This window comes from Vitis vinifera, chromosome 1, assembly GCF_030704535.1.
Source record: "Vitis vinifera cultivar Pinot Noir 40024 chromosome 1, ASM3070453v1".
Lineage (NCBI taxonomy): Eukaryota > Viridiplantae > Streptophyta > Magnoliopsida > Vitales > Vitaceae > Vitis > Vitis vinifera.
In genome coordinates this window covers 2,058,938-2,086,578 of record NC_081805.1, presented here as the reverse complement: position 1 = coordinate 2,086,578, position 27,641 = coordinate 2,058,938, and the positions used below count along the sequence as shown (strand labels likewise).

At 35.9% G+C, this 27,641-nt stretch overlaps 2 protein-coding genes across 3 annotated transcripts; both read right to left on the bottom strand.

Annotated features, from left to right (window-relative positions):
* Positions 1-256: 256 nt before the first annotated feature.
* Positions 257-22,991, bottom strand: LOC100268066 (uncharacterized). Of its 2 annotated transcripts, XM_010649986.3 has the most exons (33): positions 22,644-22,991; positions 21,853-21,914; positions 21,512-21,604; positions 21,134-21,305; positions 20,392-20,507; positions 19,831-19,917; positions 19,618-19,734; positions 19,434-19,497; positions 19,176-19,318; positions 12,775-12,822; positions 12,594-12,662; positions 11,705-11,780; positions 9,629-9,759; positions 8,691-8,750; positions 8,455-8,524; positions 8,300-8,364; positions 8,135-8,196; positions 7,920-8,043; positions 7,783-7,840; positions 7,553-7,665; positions 6,076-6,153; positions 5,904-5,966; positions 5,699-5,794; positions 5,463-5,572; positions 2,815-3,004; positions 2,198-2,312; positions 1,657-1,769; positions 1,502-1,579; positions 1,204-1,269; positions 982-1,113; positions 821-877; positions 655-735; positions 257-570 (listed from the first exon to the last, which is right to left on the bottom strand). In XM_010649986.3, the coding sequence occupies exons 1-33, from the start codon at positions 22,756-22,758 to the stop codon at positions 520-522; spliced, it is 3,075 nt and encodes a 1,024-aa protein (XP_010648288.1). In that variant the 5' UTR covers positions 22,759-22,991; the 3' UTR covers positions 257-519. The 2 variants fall into 2 exon arrangements, with proteins under 2 accessions (XP_010648288.1, XP_059593814.1); XM_059737831.1 differs by having other exon boundaries at positions 982-1,128; positions 21,512-21,914; positions 22,644-22,990.
* A 2,599-nt stretch (positions 22,992-25,590) lies between these two features.
* Positions 25,591-27,248, bottom strand: LOC100261208 (uncharacterized). Its single transcript, XM_002280037.5, has 2 exons — positions 26,658-27,248; positions 25,591-26,539 (listed from the first exon to the last, which is right to left on the bottom strand). Exons 1-2 carry the CDS (start codon positions 26,987-26,989, stop codon positions 25,684-25,686), a joined length of 1,188 nt encoding a protein of 395 aa, XP_002280073.1. The 5' UTR covers positions 26,990-27,248; the 3' UTR covers positions 25,591-25,683.
* Between the last annotated feature and the right edge of the window lie 393 nt (positions 27,249-27,641).

Below are 27,641 nucleotides of genomic sequence, written 5' to 3'. Positions count from 1 at the left end.
AATTTTTATTTGTAATACTTAACCATAAAATAATAAAAATATGTTCTTAAAAAACAATTTATCTTCAAAATAATTTTCAAAAATCTTTTTTGAAAAAGATTAATAATGAAACTTATTTTTAAATTTTTTCTCCCAAAAAAAAAAAAAAAAACCTATTTTTGACAATAGTTTCCAAACAAAATCTTTAATTCTTAGTTCTTTAGAGCTCTCGAGTCTTACATTTGTTTTTTTGTTTTTTTTTTCTTGCCTTCTGTCGGAAAAAAATGTATGAATATATTATAGATAATAACGAAAATTTACACCAATAAAGCACATTGGTCGATTAATAGCTCTTCAACCCACTGAAAGGCAGACGAAGAAAGAATTTCCCCCCAGTAATTTAAATAGGAAAAATAAAGAAAACCCGGCTTTACAAACTCAACTGACAGCTTTTCCACCCTTAAAGGCTGGTTTGGACAAGCAAAGAAACAACGAACTTTATGTAGCCAATAAAACATATTGGCATAAGGATTGGACTTCTCACCGATTCAGTATCATTTGAATAGCATTCTGCTGAGCCAGTGTCAGACTCTGCAAATTCAATAGAAAAACAAGGGATGTTAGAAGCGTTTGAATATTAATTACAGCAGTCGTCGGCTACAGGCTAAAACTAACCTGGCAAAGGTGGTCAAACAACTGTCTATCGCTATGAGAAAACTTCACAAAGAAATCCGCTAGATAATTTGCCAGATTAATCTGTCAGGCAGGGTGCAAGACATTAGTCATATATGAAATGATTTGAGGATTTCTGGCACGTATTAAGTTTAGGGTGAAGAAATACCTCATTAAGGGGATCAGCACCACTTAGTAGGTCATCTTCATCACCATCTTCTTGGTTCTTAAAGATCATGAGTGAAATGGAGTTTAATTAGCAATTCAGAAAACCATGCATACGTATCAAAAATATAGAAAACAAGAAATCCCAGGTTCTTTTGACCAAACCTCGTCAAATACTTTTGCCATTGCTTCAAGCTGTTCATATGTCGGTCTGCCAAATGATGTAGCACCAGATGAAATTACCAAATCTTGATCTGTTTCCACATCCTCTGCTTGAATTTCTTCCCAGTCACTATCCTGCAACGGCAGTAGCTTCAAAACTTTATTATAAGTTCCAATCTAGTATGTAATCTTAATAAAAAGACGAAGCTAAAGAGCAATAAGTACCTCATCATTGCCAATGCCCACTTGTTCTTGAATCTCAATCAACACATCCGCCAATAAAGCAAGTATCTGTTACCAAGGAGGAAAAGAAGAGGTCTGAGGCTTTTCCATGCTCACCAGTCTATTCAGCTTAACCATGCCATCAAAATATTCACAACATTATAAAAGAGGAGAAAATTGTTTGTGTGCAGCAAAGCCCCTTGCCAAGTATGATCATGGGTTCATGTTGCAATATCTGTTGGTTAGCAACATCTTCAATCCAAAAATTATATCAGCCGATTTGAACAAAGCTCAGTAGTACCTTTGCAGGAAGCGGCATCACAGTCCATTGATCTGGAGTTGATTTAGCTTTTGAGCGAGTAGTTATCCCTGCAATAGTCTTCCAGAGAAACAGAATAAGTTCTCAAACAAATGCGTGGACCACAAAAAGATACAGGTAATAAATATATGCCAAACCTTAACAAGATGGCCCTGGACATTGATTTTTGCCAATTCAACATGCCTTGTGGATAGTAATAGAGCCAAAGCAGTGGTTGTGACTTTAATTTGGTAAGCCCCCTGAATCTCCCCTGCACTTGATCAGTATGTGCATAAAATTCATGTGAGTCTCACTGACACATGACATCTAACAAGGCTACATGACTAGAATATATACGCAAAATTATGCAAAACCATATTTGTTGGGATGACCAACAAAAACACTCATGTAAGCAAGCATAAAAATGATGCATAAAAGCTAGTTGATTGTTCAAGTTGTCTAAACTAAGATGCCACTTCTCGGCACCATCATTATCTCAGATTATGTTTTCATTATTAGTGCACAAATCAATGACAAAATCCACTACCAATTTTTAGCAAGTAAATTATCACACAGAAATAAAAAAGCTGCAATAAAACCGAATCTGGATAACAAATTTACTGTAATTTTCAGATAATGCATGTACAATTCAGGCCTCAAAGTTTCCACTCCCAAAAAACATGGATTGAAGATGCTGACCTTGCTGCTTAGCCCATTCTGACATTACATAAACAAATGAATTGTCGTAGTCTTTGGCAGGGACTGTGACCAGCAAGTCAATAAATTGTTCTACATTTGGAGCACTCATATGAACCTGCAGTAACGTTTTATATAAGATAACTGGGGATCATAAATGGTATCATTCACATAACCACTAAATAACAAGATACAGGCATTACAAGACGGAATTAATCAAATTTAACAGGCAATTCTCACTCTCTTTAAGACAAGGTTCCAAAAGAAAATAGGCCGGACTCGTGCTTTAGACAGTTCAGACATGTCTCCCTTATGTCGCAAGTACTATAATGGCTTAAACGTATTGTATTCCATGTTACAGAGCAAGTAAGCAACTAGCAGTTTAAAAACCATCTTTACATTATTTTCCCACCGGCCCTCTGTTCACCAACTTCTGTTTATAACTACAGTTTAATAATGTAAATTGCATCTTCAGGAACATGCATTTTTCTGTCATTCCAATGGACAAAGCTAGATAAATTGTTTGCTAGTATGATATTTCAAAACAAAAAGCTCGGCTGAGGAAAACTTCCAGTTTCCTAAACATCAAAGTGAAAAGTTTAAAAAGAAAAAGAGTTTACCAATCTAGCAAAAATAAGTAACAATGAGCTTCTCAATCCTGTTATTTGGCAAGATTGCAAGCGCCTAACAAGAGCAGCAACTAGGTCTCGGATGTGAGGGGCCATTTGTGATGGAAGATGCAAAATAAGCTGCAGAATATAAGTCCCAACAAAAAGAGATCCAGAGCTTTCCATATCAGGATCTAGAAGCCTGCACACAGATTGACCAAAAATCAGTTTTGGGACTCAGGATCTAAAAATATCCTATTAATACACACATGTAGTTTAAATAATAGCTAAATCTACAAAGAATTCAATTCATTAACACAGTACTAGTAGGTTTTGACAATACTCTTATTCATATAAATGCGTGTATGATGGTCATAAGACTAGCCCACCAGCTAAGCTAGTACATATTTTAACTTTCGCTATCCCAATATCACATCGGTTCGGGACTAGGTACATGACCAGTGACACCCTCCACATCCCCATTTCTAGCATATAGGAATTCAGGTAAAAAGGATAAGGGAGGTGGGGGGTTGGGTGTTGTTGTGGGGGGGAGAAACCCCTCAATAAAAACAATTAAAAGAAAAAACAAGCATATCCATAACAAAAACTGCCTCTCATTTCTATCACATCTTAATCTTTCCTCTCTTATCCATAAAAAGCTACCTCTCAACAAATTTTTTTCTTCATTGTAACCATACACAAAGGGACTCCAAAGGGGAAAAAGAAATATTCCTATGTGTATTGTGCATCCAAGCAAGAAAAAGAAAATCAATTAAAAATTAAACAGTTATATACCCAAATTAAAATAAGTGTATCATACAAGGATCCCACACACTTATCACATGGTGTCAACACAGAGCAGCCAGATAAAGTTGAGAAGTCAAAGAACACAGGTCACAGTTATATGTCACACCATGCCCAAATTAGGACGATTAAGGCATGATGTGACATATAGCCCCACCTAGAGCAGCAGCAAAAATAGGTTGATTCAGGTAGAAGGTCAACCCAAGATCAGCCAAGAAGAAATACCCTGTGAACAAAAGCCCAACCAAACTCTAACAAGCTCAACTGGGACTCAATTCTCTACTAAGACACTAAGGCTTGTTCAGGTTGGCTGAGATACTCAGGAGATGAAATTCCCATTTGGAGAAGCCAAGTAGCTTCTAAACGGTCAAAAAACTCTATTTTACTGTTAAAATGTTTTAGAAGTATTTGATTATACTGAAATACTTCAAAGTAGAAGAAATTTGGGGCCGAAAAGTTCTATAATATCACAGCAAGATGTTTATGAATTTACTTTAAAAAATTAAATATTCTATTCTTTTACACAAATATTTTCGAAGAAGCATTTCATCAAAAGTTAAAAGCACATATTGAATTTCTTGAAAGATCATGAGAGACTTAGTAGCAAAAACATTTAGAGGCTTAGTGTTTAGAGAAACAATATATTCAGGGTCCTTGAGGTAATCGAATGAGAATTGTGTTTTACAATGGAACCATGCTCTGGCTTTATCTTTATTATATTACCACAACATATCAGACTATATCACAGCTAAAGCCCAACCAGAAAATCCTTTTGCAAGCTTGGAAAATGATTGTGTTGGGATTAGGTTAAACCTACCCAACTTGAGGCTCTACCCCACCTAAAAGTAAACAATATGTGGTACATGCAACTAGGAAAGCTAATCATACTTGATGATCTAGCATAGTCATGGTACATCTATATTGGATGTTTCAGCATATGATTTGCAGAGTGGTTTTTTTAGAGGGTGCATTGATGTATTAGAAATAATATTACTAACTCTTGTTGTAACCATGCATATGAATTGCAACTTTAGTGTGAGTGCTTATCATTTTCATTTTAAAGAAGAGAAGCATTAAAATTAGACTATTTTTTATGTATATCTTCATAACGTTTTTCACTAGTCACAATTACTCAATCTCATTGATCAATAAGTAGTTAGTGACCATAGTAGCAGACCAACAATTGTAGTAGTCTCCAATATGTAAATAAAACCACTAAAGATCCAAACATGCTACAACATGATACTAATCATAAATGTCGCAACCCGCTAATACTGTGTAGATATTGTCCGTTTTTGCCCAAATCGGCCTCACAGCTTTAAAAACATGTACATATACTAGAGGAGTTGCTCTTTTAAGTGTCAAAAACCTCTCTCCCAAACTAAGTGCCTGACAATGAACTTTGTCTTTCCCAAATAAATTCCAACAGTTCCTTAAAACTCCCAAAATTTTTAATGTAACATGAAGAAGAAAATTACAATGAGCTACAGCAACCAAAAAAAATGCAATAGATTCCCAAGAACTGAATTTAGGACTTTATATAGGACAATTTGACATCCCTAAATACCATTAAAAATTGATCCCACCTCAAATATCTAGTCCAAGAAAAGGCTAAAACCAACCCCAGAAAAAGAGGGTCTCCAAAAGGTTGTTATGCCCTTCAAGCACTTGACCTAGTTCAGTTCTCAAAAGGTGAAATCATGATTTTGCAACAAAATAAACACTTTAAAGGCAAGGTAACAAAAATCAACACAAATTAATGAAAGAAAAAAGAGGTAAGCAAAATCTCCCCACTCTTCTCCCATCTATAAAGTATCCAAAAGGATATGAAACAAAGTAAAAGAACAAGCAACTACCGTGAAGCTACATCCAGCAAACTTCTCATTGTATATCCAGAATCACCACCCCAAGCAAGCATTTCTTGTTTTCCCCCAGCTATAATAGCAGCTAAACATTCGGTTGCATTCTGGTCAATGTTGCAGCAATGAGAAATATGGAAGGTATGCAATATAGAAAGTCATTTCTCATTTTAAAAAACAGAACTAGTATAAAAACTAAAAAACGTGGAACACTTTAACCAAAAGAAGGTAACCTGCATTTCACCATAATCATCACTTTGTAGAACTATTCGGATGACAGGATCAAAACAAACATCGTATACTACTTTCACTACATCACTAGGAGAATTCTGAAAAATGTCATTACGAATTGTCATTAGAAAATTGTGTAATACAATTATGATGCTCTTTAAACATGGAAAATAAAAAAAATGATAATATCTTGTCAATGTCACTTGCCTTCAATAGCATAGTCACCAGATCCAGTGATCCAGCTACTAATCCATCAGGCTGCTGCTGGGGCTGACAATTGCCATTAAAATTTATCATAAAACACATAGAGCAAACCTAAAAATATCAAGGTGCACCACCAAGATGCAGTTTGTTTTCAGATAAGTATTGCAACCCGTACATTATTCAGAACTGGCCCAATATATGGTAGAATTCGAGAAACAAGAGGACGAACACAACCGGTAGCATTTTTTATTGCCTGATGGGAAAGAAAAAGGATAATGAGCAAGAGCAGAGGAATATATGAACCTGTAAAGTTTAAACTCAATCCATTTCCAATTTTTCATGCAATAATCTAATAGATCAACCAAGGGCAAGAACATTGTAGACAAATAGAAGGATAAATTAGTCTCCAGTTCCAGAACTGTTTCAAGAAACTGTCTTGACAACCCAAGGGCAGAGTAAGGGCATACTGGGGATTCTAATCCACTCAATCAACACCAAAGACGAGCACATTGTAGATGGTAGAAAGATAAAATAATAACCAGTTCCACAACCATTAGGAAAAACTATTTGTCTTAGCAATCCAAGGACATATTAATTTCCAAAAAAAAAAAAATATAAACCTCAATTTTAGAATGTCATCCCAATAGTGGCAATTTTTTTTATATCAATCAATATATTACAACAGAGGTAAAATTTAGATACAATTTGGCCAGAAGTGGTGCAACTTTCTAGAGATTTAATCTTTGCTTTGAATTTACCTTGACAGATGTTCAGGAAAACAATCTTCACCAGATGTCATATTCAGTAATTGCCAACTCACCAAATTTGTTAGAAACAAATTTCTAGTGAGAATTCTACTTGGCGCTTATCCTACAGCTCTTTTAGTCATAATACGAGCAAATCTTTAGTACATAATTCACTTAAAGGACTTGATGTCTTGAACCATGCAACTGCAGTGTCTATCACACCAATAATTAGAGTTTTCATTAAAGATAAGAAGCTGGCACCTAAGGTCACAAAATGGCTAGGAGCCTAAGCTTTCAGTAGAATGCCAATACTACTTGTTTAAGTCTTAGAAAACAATATCAACAACGATAGTATAAAGTCTTTTACTTATCAAAAAAAAAATATCAACAATGATGATTCATGACTAAAAGGTTGAGAACTTGAAGATTAAGCAGAATCATGAAGTCTTGTTACTAAAACGTATAGAATAAGAAAACACCTCACTTTTGGCCTAACAAATTCAAAAATTGGCAAGATACCATAGCATGTAAAGAATTCAGTATTTTTTTACCCTTTTAAGAATATTATATGATTAAGAATCAAGAACAAGTGAAAAATACTTCTCTACCTCTTTTCAAACAAAACCATGTAAGATCTCCAACTTTGCGTGTGTAGAAACATTGAATTAATGTGACAGTCAATGTTATTGTAATTAAGATGACATTTCAACAGGATTGACATTAATATTAGGTAACAAAAAAAAATATCAAGCTTCAATCTGAGAATCAAACTTAACCATCCTATATGAATTAGCACTTACAAATGCAAGGACCTAATTACACCTAACATAACAAACTCAAATTAAGAAGATTGATGCAGGTATTCCAACATACCATCACAATTATCAAGATGACTCAACATCATACCTCCAGAACTTCAACAGCATCAATACTAATAAAAGGATCTGAGACATGAGAAGCCCATGTGTTAAGGATGATAGGAGATATAATGGGTTCTATCGCTGCAGATGCTTCATCACCTGCAATCAAAATACAAAGCAGACCTGTAATCAGCATGAAATTGGAGGCATTCACCAGCCTAGGCTCAAAAAATGGATCTAAATTAATGGAATTTAAACTTAGACCAAGCTGTCAACCTGTCTTTATAGCTGCTTGCAGTGTCTCAAGGACCAAGTGCAGCGTTTCATCGGATGCCTGACAAGCAGGGGTTGAGTAACCATTAAATGAAACTTCAACAATAACCTACAAGGAATTTTTAGCAGCAATACATTACTTGATTGAGGAGATCTGTGAGTGATGAAAATAAACCCATTAGATGAGGCTGAAGAATTTCTTTGTTTGCTCCAGGTAAGAGCTGGAAAAGTGCCCGACAAGCACCTACTTTCACAGGTGGGGGCCTGTCAGATGAACACTATCACCTTTAGATTCATCCTATTCATAGATAGATAGATAGATAGATAATATCAACAGGGGAATGTAGATCCTTACACATCCATGCCAATTGCCTTGATAGCAGCATAGAGAAAATGTTCAAGGACTCCATGGCTGATCTGTATGGCATTAGAAATTCAACAAGTAAAGTTATTCTGGAAAGACATAACCACAAATATATGCATATATATACATATATACAGGAAATGTTGTGATAATTACCACAGAGGAGAACTTGGCTATAGATGAAAATAAACGAGCATGAAGAAACGGATATTCATCTACTCCTGCAAAATAAATGACACAGAAGAATAAATAGCATCAAATTGTATCCAAGGATTAACAGTATCAACACATAATTGGAAAACAACATCTACCAGTTCCAATGTCTTCAGCTATTAATCGTTCCAGAAGGTCCCTCAAGCTGATTCTAGTCATTCCTGAAACCTGTGAAGGTAAATTAAACTAAATGAAAAAATACAAAATCCATTGAGAAAAGGAGTTATGCATTGTCCATAAAGAAAAGGGTGGCAATACTGCACACCCTGCTCATTTGAACTGACCCAAGCACAAGAATATCAATAGATAGTGAGATTATGAAAAAAGCATACACCTCGGCTTCCAGCAATTGCTCTGACAGCGAAGCCAAAGCAAAAATAGTAGCCTCTCTTATCTGCCAAAATTTAACTTTGAAAACTGAGTTGTAAACAGAAAACTAAAATGGAAAATGAAAAAGAAGAAAACACATAAAGGGGAACCTTAAATTGGAACAAATTTCACATTTTGCCACTCATCTCACAAAAGACTACAGAACAAGTCTTCCAAGAGAATCTGAGCATTATATAAACAATAAACAAATGGAAAAGACTAGAGACAAGCATCTACCCTGATTGGGTCCAACTTTTATTAAACATTTACTTCCAACGAAAAGGATTCTCATCTCAAATAAATCCAAAGTGTGGCTACTCCTGACATGGAGTGGCAACTAATTCATTAGATTAGTAAGCATACTCTTGACCAATACATCTCAGATTCTAGAGACACTTTTATAAGTATGTAAATTGAAAGCAAACCCAACAAGTACTTGATCACCAACCAGACATTAATAATACAGAAACTAAAAATGTGTACCAAGTGAGATTGGCAATGATTAACAGTTCAACATACATGACAAATTATTGCATAGATTAGAGCAATCACCAATAGAAGCTCTATAGCACAACATACATAGACCTGCTCTGCCCAACTGAATCACCTAGAAGAAATTTTAAGACTTCACATCATGCTGGAAAAAAGAGATTTTTTTCTCTAGAGCAACGCAATTAATAACACAACCAATTAGCCTTCCAAGCAAGCATCATACACATTAGTTAGATGGAAATGCATGAAAAATATGCACCTATATACATATATTCCACTCTCAAGCCATAGATAAGGAATTTAGTTAATACCTTATAAGGCGACTACATTAACAGGTGGACGAAAGGAAACACCAGAACTACTTAGAAAAAGCTCCAAGAAAAACCCAACTTCATAATTTTCATTACTTACTCTCCACCAGACTGCAGAACCAGCAACCTTTCCCTGTTGGGACTCATTAAATCTTTTTTGTGCAGCATCTATTATGGCTTCAATTCCCTCTAAACCGCAAGAACTAACCACCTCTTCCAGCAAAAGAGCACCTGCAAGAAACAACTTTTTTAATACATTCATAACACAGCATAAGCACTAATAAAGTTCATGTAACCTTCAGAAGGAAAAAAATAAAAAATAGCTCGGATTTGATCCAAAGGATGCATAAGATAAATGACACACCTTAAATAAAAGAAAATCCAACCTTTCATTACTAAGGCTATGTTTGGTTCCCGGAAAATGTGAGGGAAAGAAAATAGAGAGGAAAAGTAGAAGGAAAGAAAAAGTAAAGGAAAATAAAAAATAGATTCAAAATTAATAAATTACTTTTATTTCATATTTTCCATGGTGAAACCAAACATGAGAAACCCATTTTTTTTCATTCCTTGGTACTTTCTAGGAACCAAACATAGCCTACAAGTCACCAAAACAATATATGAAATTACAAAATAATAATAATAACAACAATCATAATAATCTAAATAACTACCACTTTTATTTGAGATGGTTGTCCTACAGCACAAACAATTAGATTAAGAACATACTAAATTTTCAAACCACAAAAATCACCAATTAAAATTTTCATCAAAGGGAAATAAGAATTTAAGAGGTCCTTGGTAACAGAAATGAGAGGCACTTTCAGTTTTCAAAATCCAAAAAAAAATTGAGTATCATGCCAAATCCAAAATTTTTTAAAACTGTTTTCTTATCAGAAACAAATCAAAACTACTTCCTAAAAAGGAGCCATTTTCAGGAACCATTGGAATTCTTCAATTTTTCAGAAATAAAGTCCTTGAACAACTAATAACAACCCAAAAAATATAAGTTCTCAAAGATTTTCACTGCTCTCCTTTTTTAAAAATGAAATGATATTCAGAAAGCCACTTTCAAACTCTGAACCAACAGGCACTGACCTTCCAGATGCATCACACATGCATGACACTGAATATCCACAGCTCGAACATGAAATTATACTTTTTGCACATCTTACCTTATTTAATACGATACAATTTTCTTCTCTTACCAAAAGGTACATCAAAATTATAGCTCAAAATATCAGGTCAATAAGCAGAAATGCCAACTGGTAGATAGTGAAAGAATACCAAAAAAGGATAAGAACATGAAAATTGGGAGGAACCAACATCAATTGGAAGACAATATAAATTTTAGAATTGAGAATATGAAACTCAGTCAGACCACAAAATAATATCTGAAGGAAGATTCTAAGTTAAAAAAATTACCTTTAAGCAATTCAATTTTGGATAAACATAGACCAACACAGAAATAGTTCCAAGACATACCAAATTATTCAATTATTCTACTCCTTAGATTCCCACAAATTATCTGAGAATACCAGAATGCAACAAACCATAATTATACTTCATATATTATTGGTAGAAAGTTGGCTGGTGTGTGTAATGTCATTTTGCTGTCATATCAAATTATGGCTTGATATATGAAGTATATTATAAACCCTGAGGGGTAGCTCAGTTGGTCTGGCCTTGGGTTTGCTCCCCAATGGTCACCAGTTCGAGTCCCCTCAGGGCCACTGGAGGTTTATCCAGTCGTTAACTTCAAGGCCTCGTGGGATTAGTCGAGCTGCACGTAAGTTGGCCCAGACATCCACAGTTATCAAAATATATATATATATATATGAAGTATATTATATATTTACACCACTCAATAAGGCTGTCTGTATGCACCCCACCAACTAAACTGTTTCTCTCAACTGGTTGATTATGGAAATAATATGAGTGTCCTTGAACTTTCAATGATAACTTTAACACTTGGTCAAACTAGACAGGTTTTTTGAGCAATCTGATATTTCCTATAACTCTAATTGTCAATTATGTCTTCTCCCTTTTTTCAAGATGTTCAAGAGAATGGCAGATGCCAATATTTCAGATCTTATACTGAAATGCATGTAAAAAGATACACTAGGTTACTATTGAAAGAAATAAGTAACATGTGATCAGCTTATGAACTGCTGCTCACCAGAAACACGACAACTATAAGTAGTGTCATCCTCATCTGCAACATATTGATTAGCATCCAGTGACCAAGTATGAACCTGGAAAATACTCACACAGGAAAAACAAATACCAAAAAACGAAGGCTTAATATTTAAGTAACGGTAAAGAAAATATATTAAAAAAATTTCATTGACTAATACAGTAGCAGACAAGAGGAGACTGATCAAATAACATTGAAGGCAAGTAAATATAACTAGCGCAGATGGCTTTTAACAGATTTCCACAGTAATAAGGAGCTCCAAAGCCAAGTCATGTCCAGCCCACAAACAGTCACAATTTTCTACACAACATGGTAGCAGACTAGCAGGCCCAAAACAGCCTTTCAATAGTCATTATTTTATTAATTTCAAATTTCAGTATTGATTATAATGCCTTGTGATTGCATTATGTTATAACTCACTGCATTAGAAATTTCTCTTCCTAAATTTTCTATTTGAACACAGTCAACACGATAGTATGTCATGAACAAATTATAATTGTGAAATCCAATAAAAAAGACAGATCTCTCAATCGACCATCCTTTTATTGGCTACCACAACTTTCCTTGTCTTTTATTACAAAACCTAAAGAACTTTCATCATCTCCATTTCTTCCTTTTATTTAATTATGAAGATGGATTAGGTGTAGAATTTTTTCATTTGTGAATCTTGAATGAAAATAAAAATTTCTGGAAAAAAAGACTTTCATTACGCAATCGTAACAAGCATATTGACTAGAAGGTTTATTAAAAACACAATTGAGAACCTGATGTCTGAACAAATCAAAGCAAATGCTGCGGAAAAAAAAAAAAAAAAAATCTTACAAATGTTATGTTTTCCACAAAACATGCAACAAAATAAAAACAAAATTACCTGTTGTTCTGTTATCTGCAAAAAAGCAATGGTATAATATACCAGCTCTCTGAGATTATTTGCAACAACCTACACCAAAGAAAAACAAAAGGATGCTCAATTTTGATACTGTATGACATGAATATAGGGAGAAAAAGAAATGATAAGGAGCAGAATACAAGTTAAATAAATTGGGTGGTACCTTTGCCAATCTTCTGCTACCCACAATGGTCAACAGAAACTCAAATAACTGTGAGTTTCAAAATATATGTAAGAAAAGAATCAGTTGACAGGTGAAAAATAAAATGAGTTTTGACTGGAACTTCATGAAAAAAAGTAACATAAAAGTAGATGAAGCTGATTGATACCGATTAAAAGTTAAAAGGCAAGTTTCTTGCAAATACATTGAACTACCAATTTTCTTAAAAGCTTAAGCTTTAAGATTTAAGTTCACAATGTATATCATGACTTTAACACCCTCCCTCACGTGCGGCCCCATGCCCACAAATGGAGGGATACACAAGCCTATAGGCAAACAACTACAATTAGCCTTTTGGGCTTACATATAAATTAAGGAAATAAACATGCAGTGAGGTTTGAACGCATGACCTCCCACCAAACAAAACTTTAATACCATGTTGAACTACCAATTTTCCTAAACGCTTAAGTTTGTAGCATTTGGGTTCACAATGTGTTGAAATAATGCCAAAGTTAGGACTTTAATTTAGGAATAAAAAAGGAGAGATCATTTAGGATATTTCCTTATGATTTAGTTTCCTAATTTTAGGAGAGAATTAAGCTAGATTGATTTTTTTCTTATTCAGTCATTTGTGTATATATATGTGTATGGTGTGTACCGATAAAATATCAATAAAGGAGTTCAGAAATTCTTCATGGTATCAGAGCCAGTTTTCTGAAACCCTAATCCCTTCTGGCCACCTCTTATTCAGGCCATCACTCATTCCGGCCAAATCTCTCTGGCCATATCTCAATCCGATCATCTCTCTCTCTCTCTCTCTCTCATTCCGATCAAGGGAGAAAACGCTTTCCGGTCAGTCGAATCGTCGTCAGAAAACACTCACCGCCGGCAACTTTTCCGGCGAACTTTCCGGCGACGGTTTTTTCTACACCGCAAGGAGCGCCTGGAGGAGATCTCCAATTTGTCCCAAAGCACCGGAACCAGAAACCCATCTACGCGCCGCCCACGCGCGTTTTTCCGACCGGCGACTGCATCTTACGCGCCAGCGCGTGAGGGCGCGTGAGCCACTTTCCGGCTACGCGCTTCCTCCTCCAGGCTCGCCTGACGCCGACCAGCCACCCTTCTTACCTGTTTATGCAATCCGAGCCCTGCACGTGCCTCTTTTGGGGTTCTTTTGCTTCCGCGAGCCCTCTGATCAGATTTTCCGACGTCCTCCGGCTATTTTTTCTCAACTCCAGTCCCTGCACGTGCCTTGGGAAGTGTTCTTCTACCTTTCCGATCCATGACAAAATACGGAATGGCATCATCACAAGTATCCAGCGTCACGTCACCAGAATCAGGGGGCAGATTTGAAATTTCAAACCTTGGTGGCAATGATTCCTCTCTTATTCTCATCACAGGACACAAATTAAATGGCCATAACTATTTACAGTGGTCACAATCTGTGTTGCTGTTCATTTGCGGTAAAGGAAAGGATGAGTACCTCACTGGAGAAGCAGTCATGCCAGAAACTACAAAACCGGGTTTCAGGAAGTGGAAGATTGAAAATAGCATGATCATGTCATGGCTTATCAATTCCATGAACAATGACATAGGCGAAAATTTCTTGCTGTTTGGGACTGCAAAGGACATATGGGATGCAGCCAAAGAAACTTACTCAAGTTCTGAAAATACTTCAGAACTGTTTCAGGTTGAATCAGTTCTACATGACTTCCGCCAAGGAGATCAGTCAGTTACTCAGTATTACAACACACTCACAAGGTATTGGCAGCAACTTGACTTATTTGAGACTCACTCATGGAAATGTTCGGATGATGCAGCAACATACAGGCAAATTGTGGAACAAAAGAGACTGTTCAAGTTCTTCCTAGGACTAAACAGGGAATTGGATGATGTTAGAGGCCGAATCATGGGCATTAAACCCCTGCCAAGTCTCAGGGAGGCTTTTTCAGAGGTTAGGCGTGAAGAAAGTAGAAAGAAAGTGATGATGGGATCAAAAGAGCAACCTGCCCCAACATTGGATGCCTCTGCCCTTGCTGCTTGGTCATTTAATGGTAGTGGTGGAGATCGTCAGAAACGGGATAGGCCTTGGTGTGATTATTGTAAGAAACCAGGTCATTATAAGGAGACTTGCTGGAAGCTTCATGGCAAACCGGCTGATTGGAAACCAAAGTCACGGTTTGACAGAGATGGCAGAGCACACGTGGCTGCCAACTCTGAGAGCACATCTGTTCCCGAGCCGAGTCCATTCAACAAAGAGCAGATGGAGATGCTACAGAAATTATTAAGCCAAGTTGGCAGTGGCAGTACTACCGGTGTAGCCTTCACTGCTAATCGAGGAGGAATGAGGCCGTGGATAGTAGACACAGGTGCTTCTGATCACATGACAGGAGATGCTGCCATTCTTCAAAATTACAAGCCAAGTAATGGTCATTCATCCGTCCATATTGCTGATAGTTCAAAGTCAAAAATTGCCGGGACAGGTTCTATAAAACTTACTAAAGACTTATATCTTGACTCTGTCCTCCATGTTCCAAACTTGGATTGTAATCTTTTGTCCATTAGCAAATTGGCTCGTGATCTCCAATGTGTTACTAAATTCTATCCAAACTTGTGTGTTTTTCAGGACTTGAAATCGGGGAAGATGATTGGCAGTGCTGAACTGTGTTCCGGGCTCTACCTCCTTTCATGTGGCCAATTCTCAAACCAAGTCTCTCAAGCAAGTTGCGTACAGTCTCAGAGTATGTCAGAGTCTTTCAATTCTGTGTCAAATTCTAAGGTCAATAAAGATAGTGAGATTATAATGTTACACTATCGCCTTGGTCATCCTAGCTTTGTTTACCTTGCAAAATTGTTTCCCAAATTATTTATCAATAAAAATCCAGCATCTTATCACTGTGAAATTTGTCAGTTTGCAAAGCATATTCGAACAGTATATCCTCAAATCCCATACAAACCTTCGACTGTTTTCTCTCTAGTACATAGTGATGTGTGGGGTCCCTCCCGGATAAAAAATATTTCTGGCACTCGATGGTTTGTGACATTCGTTGATGATCATACTCGGGTAACATGGGTTTTCCTTATGAAAGAAAAGTCAGAGGTCGGGCACATTTTTCAAACCTTCAATCTTATGGTTCAAAATCAATTCAATTCCAAAATACAAGTCCTCAAGTCAGATAATGCAAAGGAATACTTTACTAGTAGTCTCAGTACTTATCTTCAAAATCATGGCATTATCCACATAAGTTCTTGTGTTGACACCTCACAACAAAATGGGGTGGCTGAACGCAAGAATAGACATCTCTTAGAGGTTGCCCGATGCCTTATGTTTTCCTCTAATGTTCCAAACTATTTTTGGGGGGAAACTATTCTCACAGCTACCTATTTGATTAACCGTATGCCATCCAGAGTGCTTACCTTTCAATCCCCACGTCAACTTTTTTTACAACAGTTTCCTCACACCCATGCCGCCTCTTCTGATTTACCACTCAAAGTATTTGGTTGCACGGCATTCGTTCATGTGTATCCTCAAAATCGTAGCAAATTTGCTCCTCGAGCAAATAAGTGCATTTTTCTAGGGTATTCTCCAACCCAAAAAGGGTACAAATGCTATTCTCCAACCAACAAAAGATTTTACACCACCATGGACGTCTCTTTCTTTGAACATGTCTTCTTCTATCCCAAATCTCATGTTCAGGGGGAGAGCATGAATGAACATCAAGTTTGGGAGTCTTTTCTTAAGGGTGTACCTTCTTTTCACTCAGAGTCACCAAATCCTTCCCAATTCGCGCCCACTGAGTTGTCCACACCCATGCCGCCATCAGTTCAGCCAGCCCAGCACACAAATGTTCCTTCTCTCATGACCATCCAATCTCCCATGCCTATTCAACCTATAGCCCCACAACTTGCTAATGAGAACTTACAAGTTTACATCAGGAGGAGGAAAAGACAGGAATTAGAGCACAGATCACAGTCAACATGTGGCCAATATATTGACTCCAATTCAAGTCTTCCTGAAGAGAACATAGGTGAGGATAGGGCTGGAGAGGTGTTAATTCCCAGCATTGATGATTCTAGTTTGCCAATTGCATTGAGGAAGGGTGTTAGGAGATGTACAGATCATCCAATTGGGAATTATGTTACGTATGAAGGGTTATCACCATCTTACAGAGCATTTGCTACTTCTCTTGATGATACTCAGGTTCCCAACACAATACAAGAGGCATTAAAAATTTCAGAATGGAAGAAGGCAGTACAAGATGAGATTGATGCACTTGAGAAGAATGGGACGTGGACTATCACAGATTTGCCGGTTGGGAAGAGGCCTGTGGGGTGCAAGTGGATTTTCACTATAAAATACAAAGCAGATGGATCAGTCGAAAGATTCAAGGCTCGTTTGGTAGCTAGAGGGTTTACACAATCCTATGGGATAGACTATCAGGAGACTTTTGCTCCTGTTGCAAAACTGAACACTATCAGGATCCTTCTCTCATTGGCTGTCAATCAAGATTGGTGCTTGCAACAACTGGACATAAAAAATGCGTTTCTAAATGGGGACCTAGAAGAGGAAGTCTACATGGAAATACCACCTGGTTTCGAAGAAAGTATGGCAAAGAATCAGGTTTGCAAACTCTAAAAATCCTTGTACGGCCTTAAACAATCTCCTCGAGCCTGGTTTGATAGATTCACAAAAGCAGTCCTGAAGCTGGGCTACAAACAAGGTCAGGCTGATCATACTCTATTTGTCAAGAAGTCTCATGCCGGGAAATTGGCCATATTGATAGTCTATGTCGATGATATTATTCTATCTGGGAATGATATGGGGGAGTTACAGAATTTGAAGAAGTATTTGTCAGAAGAGTTTGAAGTTAAAGACCTTGGAAATTTGAAATATTTCCTTGGTATGGAAGTGGCTAGATCAAGGAAGGGAATCGTAGTCTCTCAAAGAAAATACATACTCGATCTTCTTAAGGAGACCGGTATGCTTGGATGCAAACCAATTGATACTCCTATGGATAGTCAGAAGAAACTTGGTATCGAGAAAGAAAGTACACCGGTAGACAGGGGGAGATATCAGCAGCTTGTCGGGCGCTTGATTTATCTCTCACACACTCGGCCAGATATTGGCTTTGCAGTGAGTGCTGTAAGTCAATTCATGCACAGCCCCACTGAGGAACACATGGAAGCAGTCTACAGGATTCTTAGATATTTAAAAATGACATCAGGGAAAGGCCTATTCTTCAGAAAGACAGAGAACCGTGACACTGAAGTATACTCAGATGCGGATTGGGCAAGAAACATCATTGACAGGCGGTCCACTTCCGGATATTGTTCTTTTGTCTGGGGAAATCTTGTTACCTGGAGGAGTAAGAAGCAATCAGTTGTAGCCAGAAGTAGTGCAGAAGCTGAGTACAGAGCTCTTGCACAGGGAATCTGTGAAGGGATTTGGATAAAAAGGGTTCTTAGTGAACTGGGACAAACGAGTTCATCTCCAATTCTGATGATGTGTGATAATCAGGCAGCTATAAGTATAGCAAAGAACCCCGTGCATCATGACAGGACTAAGCATGTTGAGATTGACAGACACTTTATCACAGAGAAGGTGACTAGTGAGACGGTCAAATTGAACTATGTTCCTACCAAGCACCAAACCGCAGACATCCTCACCAAAGCTTTACCTAGGCCTAACTTCGAAAACTTAACTTGCAAGCTGGGATTATATGATATATATTCTCCAGCTTGAGGGGGAGTGTTGAAATAATGCCAAAGTTAGGACTTTAATTTAGGAATAAAAAAGGAGAGATCATTTAGGATATTTCCTTATGATTTAGTTTCCTAATTTTAGGAGAGAATTAAGCTAGATTGATTTTTTTCTTATTCAGTCATTTGTGTATATATATGTGTATGGTGTGTACCAATAAAATATCAATAAAGGAGTTCAGAAATTCTTCACAATGTATATCATGCTCTTTAAAATGTGACACATGGTATTGATAGCGAACAAGTGAAATTTAAGATAAGCATGACTAGTTTACATCAAAAGTTCCAAGGAGTGGGAAAGAGCAAATAGTGTCATTGTTTAAGGGAATGCTTCAGCACAGTGGACTGAGTATGTTTTTGTAACTGAGTCACAAACCTAACCAGAATCCTCTTTGAATTTATGCTTGAAACACTAAACAGCAATTAGACTGCAAAAAAACAAACATAAATTTCACTTTTTCAACAGCTTCAAACCACCCCTTTCATTACAAATTCAAGTTTCTCAAAGTTGGTTGAGCTTTAGTTTTCCCGGAAGGCATCTTCAGAAAATGTTTCAATGTAATAATTGGTGGAGTAATGAAAGAATGTTTGCTTGAGCAACAAACACATGGACTGGGATCAGCAAACATTGTGGACATACTTACTTGAATTACAAAGGATTCAAGGCTTTTCTCTGCACCATCAGAGTCATATCTTCCCTCATAAGGATCATCTGCACCTTCAACTGATGACAGTTCATACACTCTTAATGATGATACAAATGTCTGCCACAATGGTCCCACAACAACTGCAATAATACAGGGTGTCAGAGGGACAAAGTCAACCATTTGAAATAAAATAAGCATGACTGAAGGTAACTGGAATAGAAGGTAACTTTTAGGTAACATGAACATAAAACTCACCCTTAAACTCTGTTTCTGTGAGGCTTGGGAAATTCTGGACAAACTGATTCAAACACTTTAAAACCTGATAATGGAGAGAGTTGAATAAGATTTATTATTATAAACTAAATGCTCATTTTAATTTACAAGCAAAGATTAAATAATTGATGCCAGGAATTTTCATGGATCAAAACACAACACCGACCTCCATTCTGATGCTCCAATCATCAGGATCTTCAGATTGCACAGGATGCTCTAGGATGGTAGAGAACTGATCCATCCATGGTTTAAGCATTGGCATCATCAAATTACTGGTTTCTGTCTGCAAAAATAAATCTTAAATCTGTTATCTCATAATATGAGCTAAATCAACCACAACCCAGAACCACATATTGGAAATTAGGTGTCAAGAAAATACCTTATATACACCCGTCATCACACCCAACATGGAAGTGCAAGAATAAACTATTGAAAGTGCTTTTGTGCGCAAAGGTTTGTCATAAATCTGCACAAACAAGTTCCACAACTAAGCAGACACATAGAGTAAACAGCAAAGATGCTTTACTGTCTAGTTTTAGCAAGAGAGACCAGGATTCCTGAGACAAGTTTGATGTGAAATATTAGGATTTTTTCCTTTTTTGGCATAAGTAAACATCATGTTGATGAAGATGAATGACATATGCACAACCTAGAAGGGAAATAGAGGTAGATACATAGATAGATAGAGAGTGAGAGAGAGAGAAGAAAAACATACAAATCAACCATTAATATACCAAGGTACATTATGAGCCAAAATATAGCACAGAAACTCCTTAAAATCATAAACAAGTGAAAACCATGGATAGATATTGGAGCTAACCCTCTTAGCAACCACCTGAATAGCTCAGGAATTTGTTTACAGTCACAAAGAACGGAGGACTATGCCACAAAGAAAAGCAAAATAGTCTCATGAGGGGATTCGTCTGACACTAAAGCTAACCTGAGGAGATGAGACAATTGTATGCAAGCATGGGAACAAAACAGGCACTAGTTTTGGCACCACTGTGTCATCCAAATCCCCAGAAAGAAGTGCCAAGCATCTTAGAGCTCCATGCACTACAAAATTTGAGAACATGATATAAATCCATCTGCAGCCAAACTCATCACACCAACACTTCAAAAAAAGAATATGAAACAACAATAGGGAAGCAAGATAACATTAAAACAGAATTCCTGATAACCTTGATCAATAACAGAAACAGGACTCTTATGCTCAACAAAATTAATTAACTATCCTCAATTCATCAATGTTAGAGGTCCTTCCAACCAATGTAAAAGCATACATACAGTAGCTTGATACTTTTGGCTTTACTAAAAACCAGCTATTTCAATATAATTGGTCTAATATTCTGTTTATGGAAGAGAACTTTCATCTCAGGTCATAACAATTAGTTTAAAGAGTTTATTGTGCCATATTTGTTCCTTGATAAGTATACCTTAGTTCAGTCACTTAGTTCAGTCACTTCATTTTCAGTCAGAATTTTTCCTATTAATTTTGCTTTAGAAAATAAAGGATGAAGACAAAGTCTTCAAGCCCTATGCTATATACATATTAAAAGATCTTAAAATTAAATTGGCCAACTTCCAGCTGTACTGGGATAAGAAAAAGGAGTTCTAAAGAGGATAACTAAAAAGACACAGTATAAAAGGATTGGTGGAAGCTTGAAATTCCAAGGAATTACCCCCATTTATATTAGTTTGATCATTAATTAACTTCAGGAGGAATGGCAATAAGTCAGGCCAATCCTCTGGCCAGTCATAATGCGCAATCGATGACACAGCCATGCTAATTGCCGTGCAGATTTTCCTATTAGAATCATCCAATGATAATAGAAGAAGTCGGCGTATAATTTCCTGCAAGTTTAACATTGAAAATTTCAGGGAGACAAGCCTTGAGAGGATATTAAAGATTAAGCAATATGAGAAGCAATTAACTGCCATAGTAAAGGAGTGACCTTATCATCCTGGGGTAAAGTATGACCGATAAAAAACAAAAAATAAACAAAGTATTCCCAAGGCATAGAACCTAAAGTATTCAGGAATAAAAAAATCAGCAATACCTTTTCATCACTTGAAACAACAGGATGTTCAAAATTTTCCTCGCCCTCCTGCCAATGTTTCTTAACAAACTGCTTGAGAAGGACAGCAGCTAGGTAAAAGTTGCGTTAAATCTTACAAGGAAAATTTTCTTAGCATAAGAGACACGAGAACATCTACAAGCATGCTTTAATAGAATAACATAAAGAAGAAGATGCTATTTGTAACTCCAGCAATGCGTATGAGAAATCTAGCAGTAGTTAAATAATTCTCCTCTTCTATTGAAGATGAAAAGGAGAAGAGAGGGAAAAGTGGGGGAAAAGCATAATAAAAGTAATATTAGTTCAATTCGGAAAAAGGATATCTGACGCAATCCCAATGGGAGCTCCCTGTTTGCTGCAACCTTGGACAATGCACCTCCAAACCCTTCAAGAAAATTCAAAGAGAAAAAAACGAACTTAAGCCTTTGTTCCATGTACTCTCGTAATTCACGACACCATGGAAGCGTATGACAAATGCAAAAATAGAATCATTTCATTTGTTCATCAAAGATGGATGCCATTAATTGATAACATGGAACCAAAAGAACTAATGATGCATAAACAAGAAAAAAATGTTGAGTTCTTGGAGGAATTCTGGCCTGACAAGACATTTAAATTTCCAAATCTTTATGACACGATGATCAAATGATCGGAAAGGGTAAGAGACAATGTTACTAATTTGCATTTCTACTACCTCGTTCATTCAAAAAGAATTTACTCGAATCAAGAACCATCTGCATCGAGCCACCTAAGTTTTTTTCTCATAGATTGGTTAGAGTTTTTATGTATGAAATTTTAAATTTAGATAATCCCATTGCAAATGATTTTTTTCAAACTATATGACCGTTGTAGGTAATCCTTTCAAGTCTTTCAAAATCTTTTTCCATATTCACAAAAGTCCGCAACAATTCTGATTCCTCTCCGCAACACAGAAAAATTCCACATCAAAGCACCCGACATAGATAAACAGCAAAACCGAATTCTATAAATGGAACATCACCAAACAAAATAACAAATCTAATTATATAAGACAAACATCAACAACATCAAACAATTCTATAAAATTAGATTAAATTAAGCAGAAAAGAGAACAAAAATAAAAAATAAAAATCACCAGGCTGTAGGGAGGCCTGATTGAGAGAGGCTTCGGCGAATGATCGGACTTCCTGACTGGTGTCGAGAGTGGCAGTCAAGCAGTTCAATAGCCATTGCTGGTCTTGATCCGCCATCTTGTTGTCTTTTTCCTTTCCTTTCTTTTCCTTTCCTTTCTCGGGAATTTTCCCGCCTGTGGAGATGGGGGAATGGGTGAATCGGAACAACCGACTTTAGAGTTGTTGTAGTGGTTTGGGGTATATATAGAGTGGGAGGCGGCAGTGACAGATACGAAAATTTGGTTTTGGCGCTGCGTTTTGAGATTTTTAGGGTTCCCCGAAATCGTATGCTACGGTCGGACCGCTATTTCTATTTTGCTATTAACCATATGGCATTTATCCTATCTGAGAAAAAAATAAAATTCTATTAGCTGGAAAAATTAATTAATTAATTAATATATCTTTTGATACCCTGATTTGTTAGCTTTTGTAAGTTGTGGTCATTAAAGAAATCATGCATCAAAACCAAAAAGAGCTGCCTAAATAATCTGCACTAGTTTTGCATGTAGCACATAGAAGGGTGAGATATTCAAATCATCATCGTAACGCATAATTTTTAGTACCACCCGTTTTGATTTCGTAGGGTTTAAGAAAATGTGTATAGAAACGGGAAAAGCGAGTTTTTACTCGCTGATTTGAAAAAATATGAAAAAAAATATTTCAATTTTTATAAATTAATTTTATTTTTATTTATTTCAAAATATTTTAAAATATATATTTTTTCATTAAAATATTAATTATTTTATAAAATACTATTTTATTTGGTAATATTAAATAAAATTATCAAAATTTTAATTTATCATTTTAATTTGATAAAATTAAATTTTTTATCATATAATATGAAATACAAATCATTGTATAAAAATTGTCTAAGATTCTCATCTTCTCTTTTTTCTTTTTAAGAAAATTGAAATAAAATTTTATTAGTTGACATCGACAGTAAAATAAAAAATTTTAAAAATTAAAAATATAATTAAAACCAAAATACTTAAAATTTAAATATAATTAAAACCAAAAAAGTAAAAAACAAAATATCAACTCTCATTGTATTTATAACTTTTTCTTGATATCTATATTTTCTATTAATGTCTTTTAGCGAGATAAAAGTTAATATTTTTATTTTAAAGTTTTTTTAATTTTAATTGTATTTTTATATTTTTATTTTTAAAGAGTTGTCAATGGGTATTATTAACTTGGCAAATAAAAAGTCATTTCATAAAACAATTTTATAACTTATAAAAAATGCATATACTTTAATATATTTTTAATTTGATGAAAATAAAACTAATTTATAAAATTTAATGGTTTTTTCATATTTTTAAAATTTAGCTAGTTAAAACCCACTTTTTTTTTTGTCAAAACTGTGGGACCCCAAGTCCGTCTAGCAACCTCTCTCCCAACAACAAACCAAGTGTCGCCTCAACGACAACCACACTCATATTTCATGAGTGATAAATATATCGAACCGTTACATTAGTAGAAATCATTATCATAAATGTTTAACTTCAAGCATAAAAACCGATATTCATAAGAACAATTATTGACATTTAAAACATTAAAAAGACACATAAAACGTTACAACTCTAACAAAATAAAATACAATCAAACATCAAATTCATGTATAAAAAATAATTTCCTATAAAACTATTATATGTCTCTTTTAAAAACTAACTTAAACTTCGAAGAAATATGTTCAATAAAATCATTTGGACATGTCTTATCATAGGTATGCTCACCATCCACTCAGAGGAACTTAAGGCATGATTTTTAGGTCCACCCATTTGAATTTTGTAGAACGTGTGTGATAGTGATTTTAAAAAAATTGAAAGCATTACATAATATTTAAAAGTCATACTTAAAATTATGCATTAGGTACATTTTAGAAATCACTATGGAAATAAATTATCGGAAGGCAATCACCTTATTTGCTATATAACAATGTACCATACATACTATCAAAATACCCTTTTTTTTATTTTTACATTTAATACTAAGATGATGTTTGATAAAATTAAAAATAAAGTATTAAATCAATAGAAGTGATAAATAGAGCTTTTATTTATAATTCTAATACTCTTTAGTGTGATAAAGACTTTATTTAAAATATATAACTGCACACTTTCCTCTCCTAAATTCCTAATAGTGTGTGTTCAATTGGTTGTGGTCAAATACTTAGAAATGTTTGTAAAGGTCTATTAGGTCCCGAAATCCAAGTGTACTCAATGAAAATTTGTGATTCAAGCTTCGACATGAGTAGAAACCTCACTCATTAATGAATTTGAAGAAAGTGGATAGACACGTTTTGTTAGATTTCTATAAAAAAAAAAAGTTTGTATTTTATTCCCTTTGTTTTTTTATTTTGACCCTTCATTGTTTTCTTCATATCCTGCTTAAAAATTATTTTTTATTTTTTTCTAAAAAATAACTAATACTCAATTCAAACCCCATTTCCCACCCCATTTTGGGTGTATAATTAAATTGAATTAAATTGTTTTCACAAATGTTTTTTTAAGTGATATTTAATTAAAAATTTAATGAAAAATAAGCTATAGAGTAAAGGATTGCATTAGAAATGAAAAAAAAAAATCATACACAACATAAGCAGTGAAAAAAAGTGAAAGGAAAAAAAAAAGCCAATAAATTATTTTATATGTTTTTAAAAATTTATTTCACTTATTTTTTTATTATATGAAGATTAAATAATTAAATATATATAAATTATTAATTAATTTTAATTATATTTATTATTTTTTTTTTTTCGACAATCCTACCCATATCCATTCTTCACGATAACCCTTTTCAAGTGAGGGTTCGATTAAACAAGACTACAAACCAAGTATCTAATCTTGTACATTTAGAATTACAACTCCAATGGGCCATTACCAACTTGAAATATCAACCACTCAAATCTTTTTGCAAGGAACTGCATATCATACATACGAAGGAACAGGGGATGAGGGGAAGCTGTAGTTATTGAGTGTTACAAATGAATAGTAGACACTCTCATTCCCATCTGCTTTTAATCTGATGAGTGTGCTTGAATCCACAGCTCAATACCAAGCTCCCATCCATCCTATTCAATACAAAAGTCTCAACCAACGCGTAGCAACCAAATTTTCTCCACCCACCTGAGCCCCCATACTCCTCTGCTCTCTCCACTCTCGCTTCCTTTCTCTTCTCTCCGTCCCAGCCAGCCCTCACTTGCTCCCATTTCATTCTCTCAATAATTTCCAATCTCAGCCCTACACCTGCTCCTGAACTACTCCTGAACCACCTCACCCCATCATCCTCATTTCTCTCGTCCTGCACGGCTTCCCCTTGAGGTATTGCAACCACTTCTCCTTGAACAACAACATCCACAGCCACAGTGTTGTTCCCTTCATTATAATTATTCTCACACGCAAAGATCTGTTCCCATTTCTGCTCAAGTGTCATCTCATAATACACAGATCTCCTTACCCGATCTTTCAATTCTCCTTCTTTGACAAACATGAAAGGACAGTACCATTTTCCCACAACAACCGGTTCAGAGCTCTTAGAGTGTAATGGGAAGTTGAAGTCTGGGAGGCGAGCCCTGAGGGAGGGGTCAAGCCCTGCAGCTTCACCCAACTTGAAATTGGGGGGAGTGGAGGTAGAAAGCTTCCAACCTCTTCTCCTCAAGAAGTATGGAGGAAGCCCATCTGGAGCAATAGATTTGGCTATGAAAGAGCCCTTGGGAGTGCAAGTTCCTTCAACGAGAGAGACCTCAAACTGGTGGTATATGTCTTGGGGATCCAGTGGTCTTGGCTTTACATCATCAACGACGTCGCAGAAACAGCAAGTGCCCATGTCCTCTGCCCTTGAACTTGCGTACGCTTCCCTACAGAACGGATCAAGTAGTCGCAGACACGCATAATTAGGAATAACAAGGAGTTCTTAAAGCATCACATACTTCAATATTGCCTAAATCAACGACATCTAGGGGATTATAAACATACCCTTTATGCCTTCCATGTGGCTTTATAGCATAGTATCGATTGAGAGACAGCGGCTGATTCAGAACTGGAATGAAGAAGACCTCGTAAAAGTTAGTGTGTCTGCGAAGACTAATATCTCCAGCAACCACAGTACTATAGCGAACTGTTAGGTTCTTGTCTTGAGGGAAAGGCAGATCCCTGATGTCACGTTCCTTGCACAACCCGAAACAAGAAGTGGTTTCAGACTCTTCATCCTGGAGAACGAGATAACCAGAATTTGGGCCTTCAGGGGGAGGCAAGGAGAGAGCATCCGGAGACTTTCTGTACAGAGAAAGAGGCCTTGTCACATACATTTTCTTTTCTTTCAAGCACGGCCCTCGTTGTTGACATGGTGTATCATCCGACTCTGTCCTTATAGAGCGCCTTTATTAAATCATTCCCACCCATGAAAAGTAAAACCTACCGTCGGTGAGAGACTGGCCTTTTGATTATTTATGGGCATAAATGATCGCTCTGCGATTTGTTATGGATAAGAAGACAGGCCTTGCCAATACACAACAGCCACATGGAGCCAGTAGTACTCATCGGTTATGAAGTTGGTGTAGGACAACTGCTGCAATAAATGATCATCAAGTCTTGAATATTATTCAATCCTCCGCATTCTACAAATCTAGACGTAACCTGACCACTCGATCTATACACACCTAATGGCAGATTTTACGGGTCAACTCAAATAATGGTGGGATAATGCTTTCAATGAATAAAAAAAAATATTAATTCAAAATAGCCTAGATGAAACAGAACCAGAATTTAGTCCACACTTTAATCGATGCTATTACTAAACACTTCTTAGGAGATCCAATTTCCTTCCAATCCCGAATGTAGAAAATTATATTTTGCCACATACACTCAAAAACGTAGTTTCAAATTAAGTTACCATGATTGCTCAAAATATGGAAGTAATAGCTTCTCATTTCAAAATTATAAATTTAAAAGACAATGAAA

Bases quoted from the DNA above. Each gene is read 5' to 3' on its own strand.
- LOC100261208 (XM_002280037.5), bottom strand. From the start codon at position 26,989: ATGTATGTGACAAGGCCTCTTTCTCTGTACAGAAAGTCTCCGGATGCT. The intron at 26,540-26,657 runs GTATGTTTATAA...TCCGTTCTGTAG, and splicing joins CCACATGGAAGGCATAAAGG to GGAAGCGTACGCAAGTTCAA.
- LOC100268066 (XM_010649986.3), bottom strand. From the start codon at position 22,758: ATGGCGGATCAAGACCAGCAATGGCTATTGAACTGCTTGACTGCCACT. The intron at 20,508-21,133 runs GTAATTCCTTGG...CAAATTTTGTAG, and splicing joins TCAAACTAATATAAATGGGG to TGCATGGAGCTCTAAGATGC. The intron at 736-820 runs GTATTTCTTCAC...CCTGCCTGACAG, and splicing joins GTGCTGATCCCCTTAATGAG to ATTAATCTGGCAAATTATCT.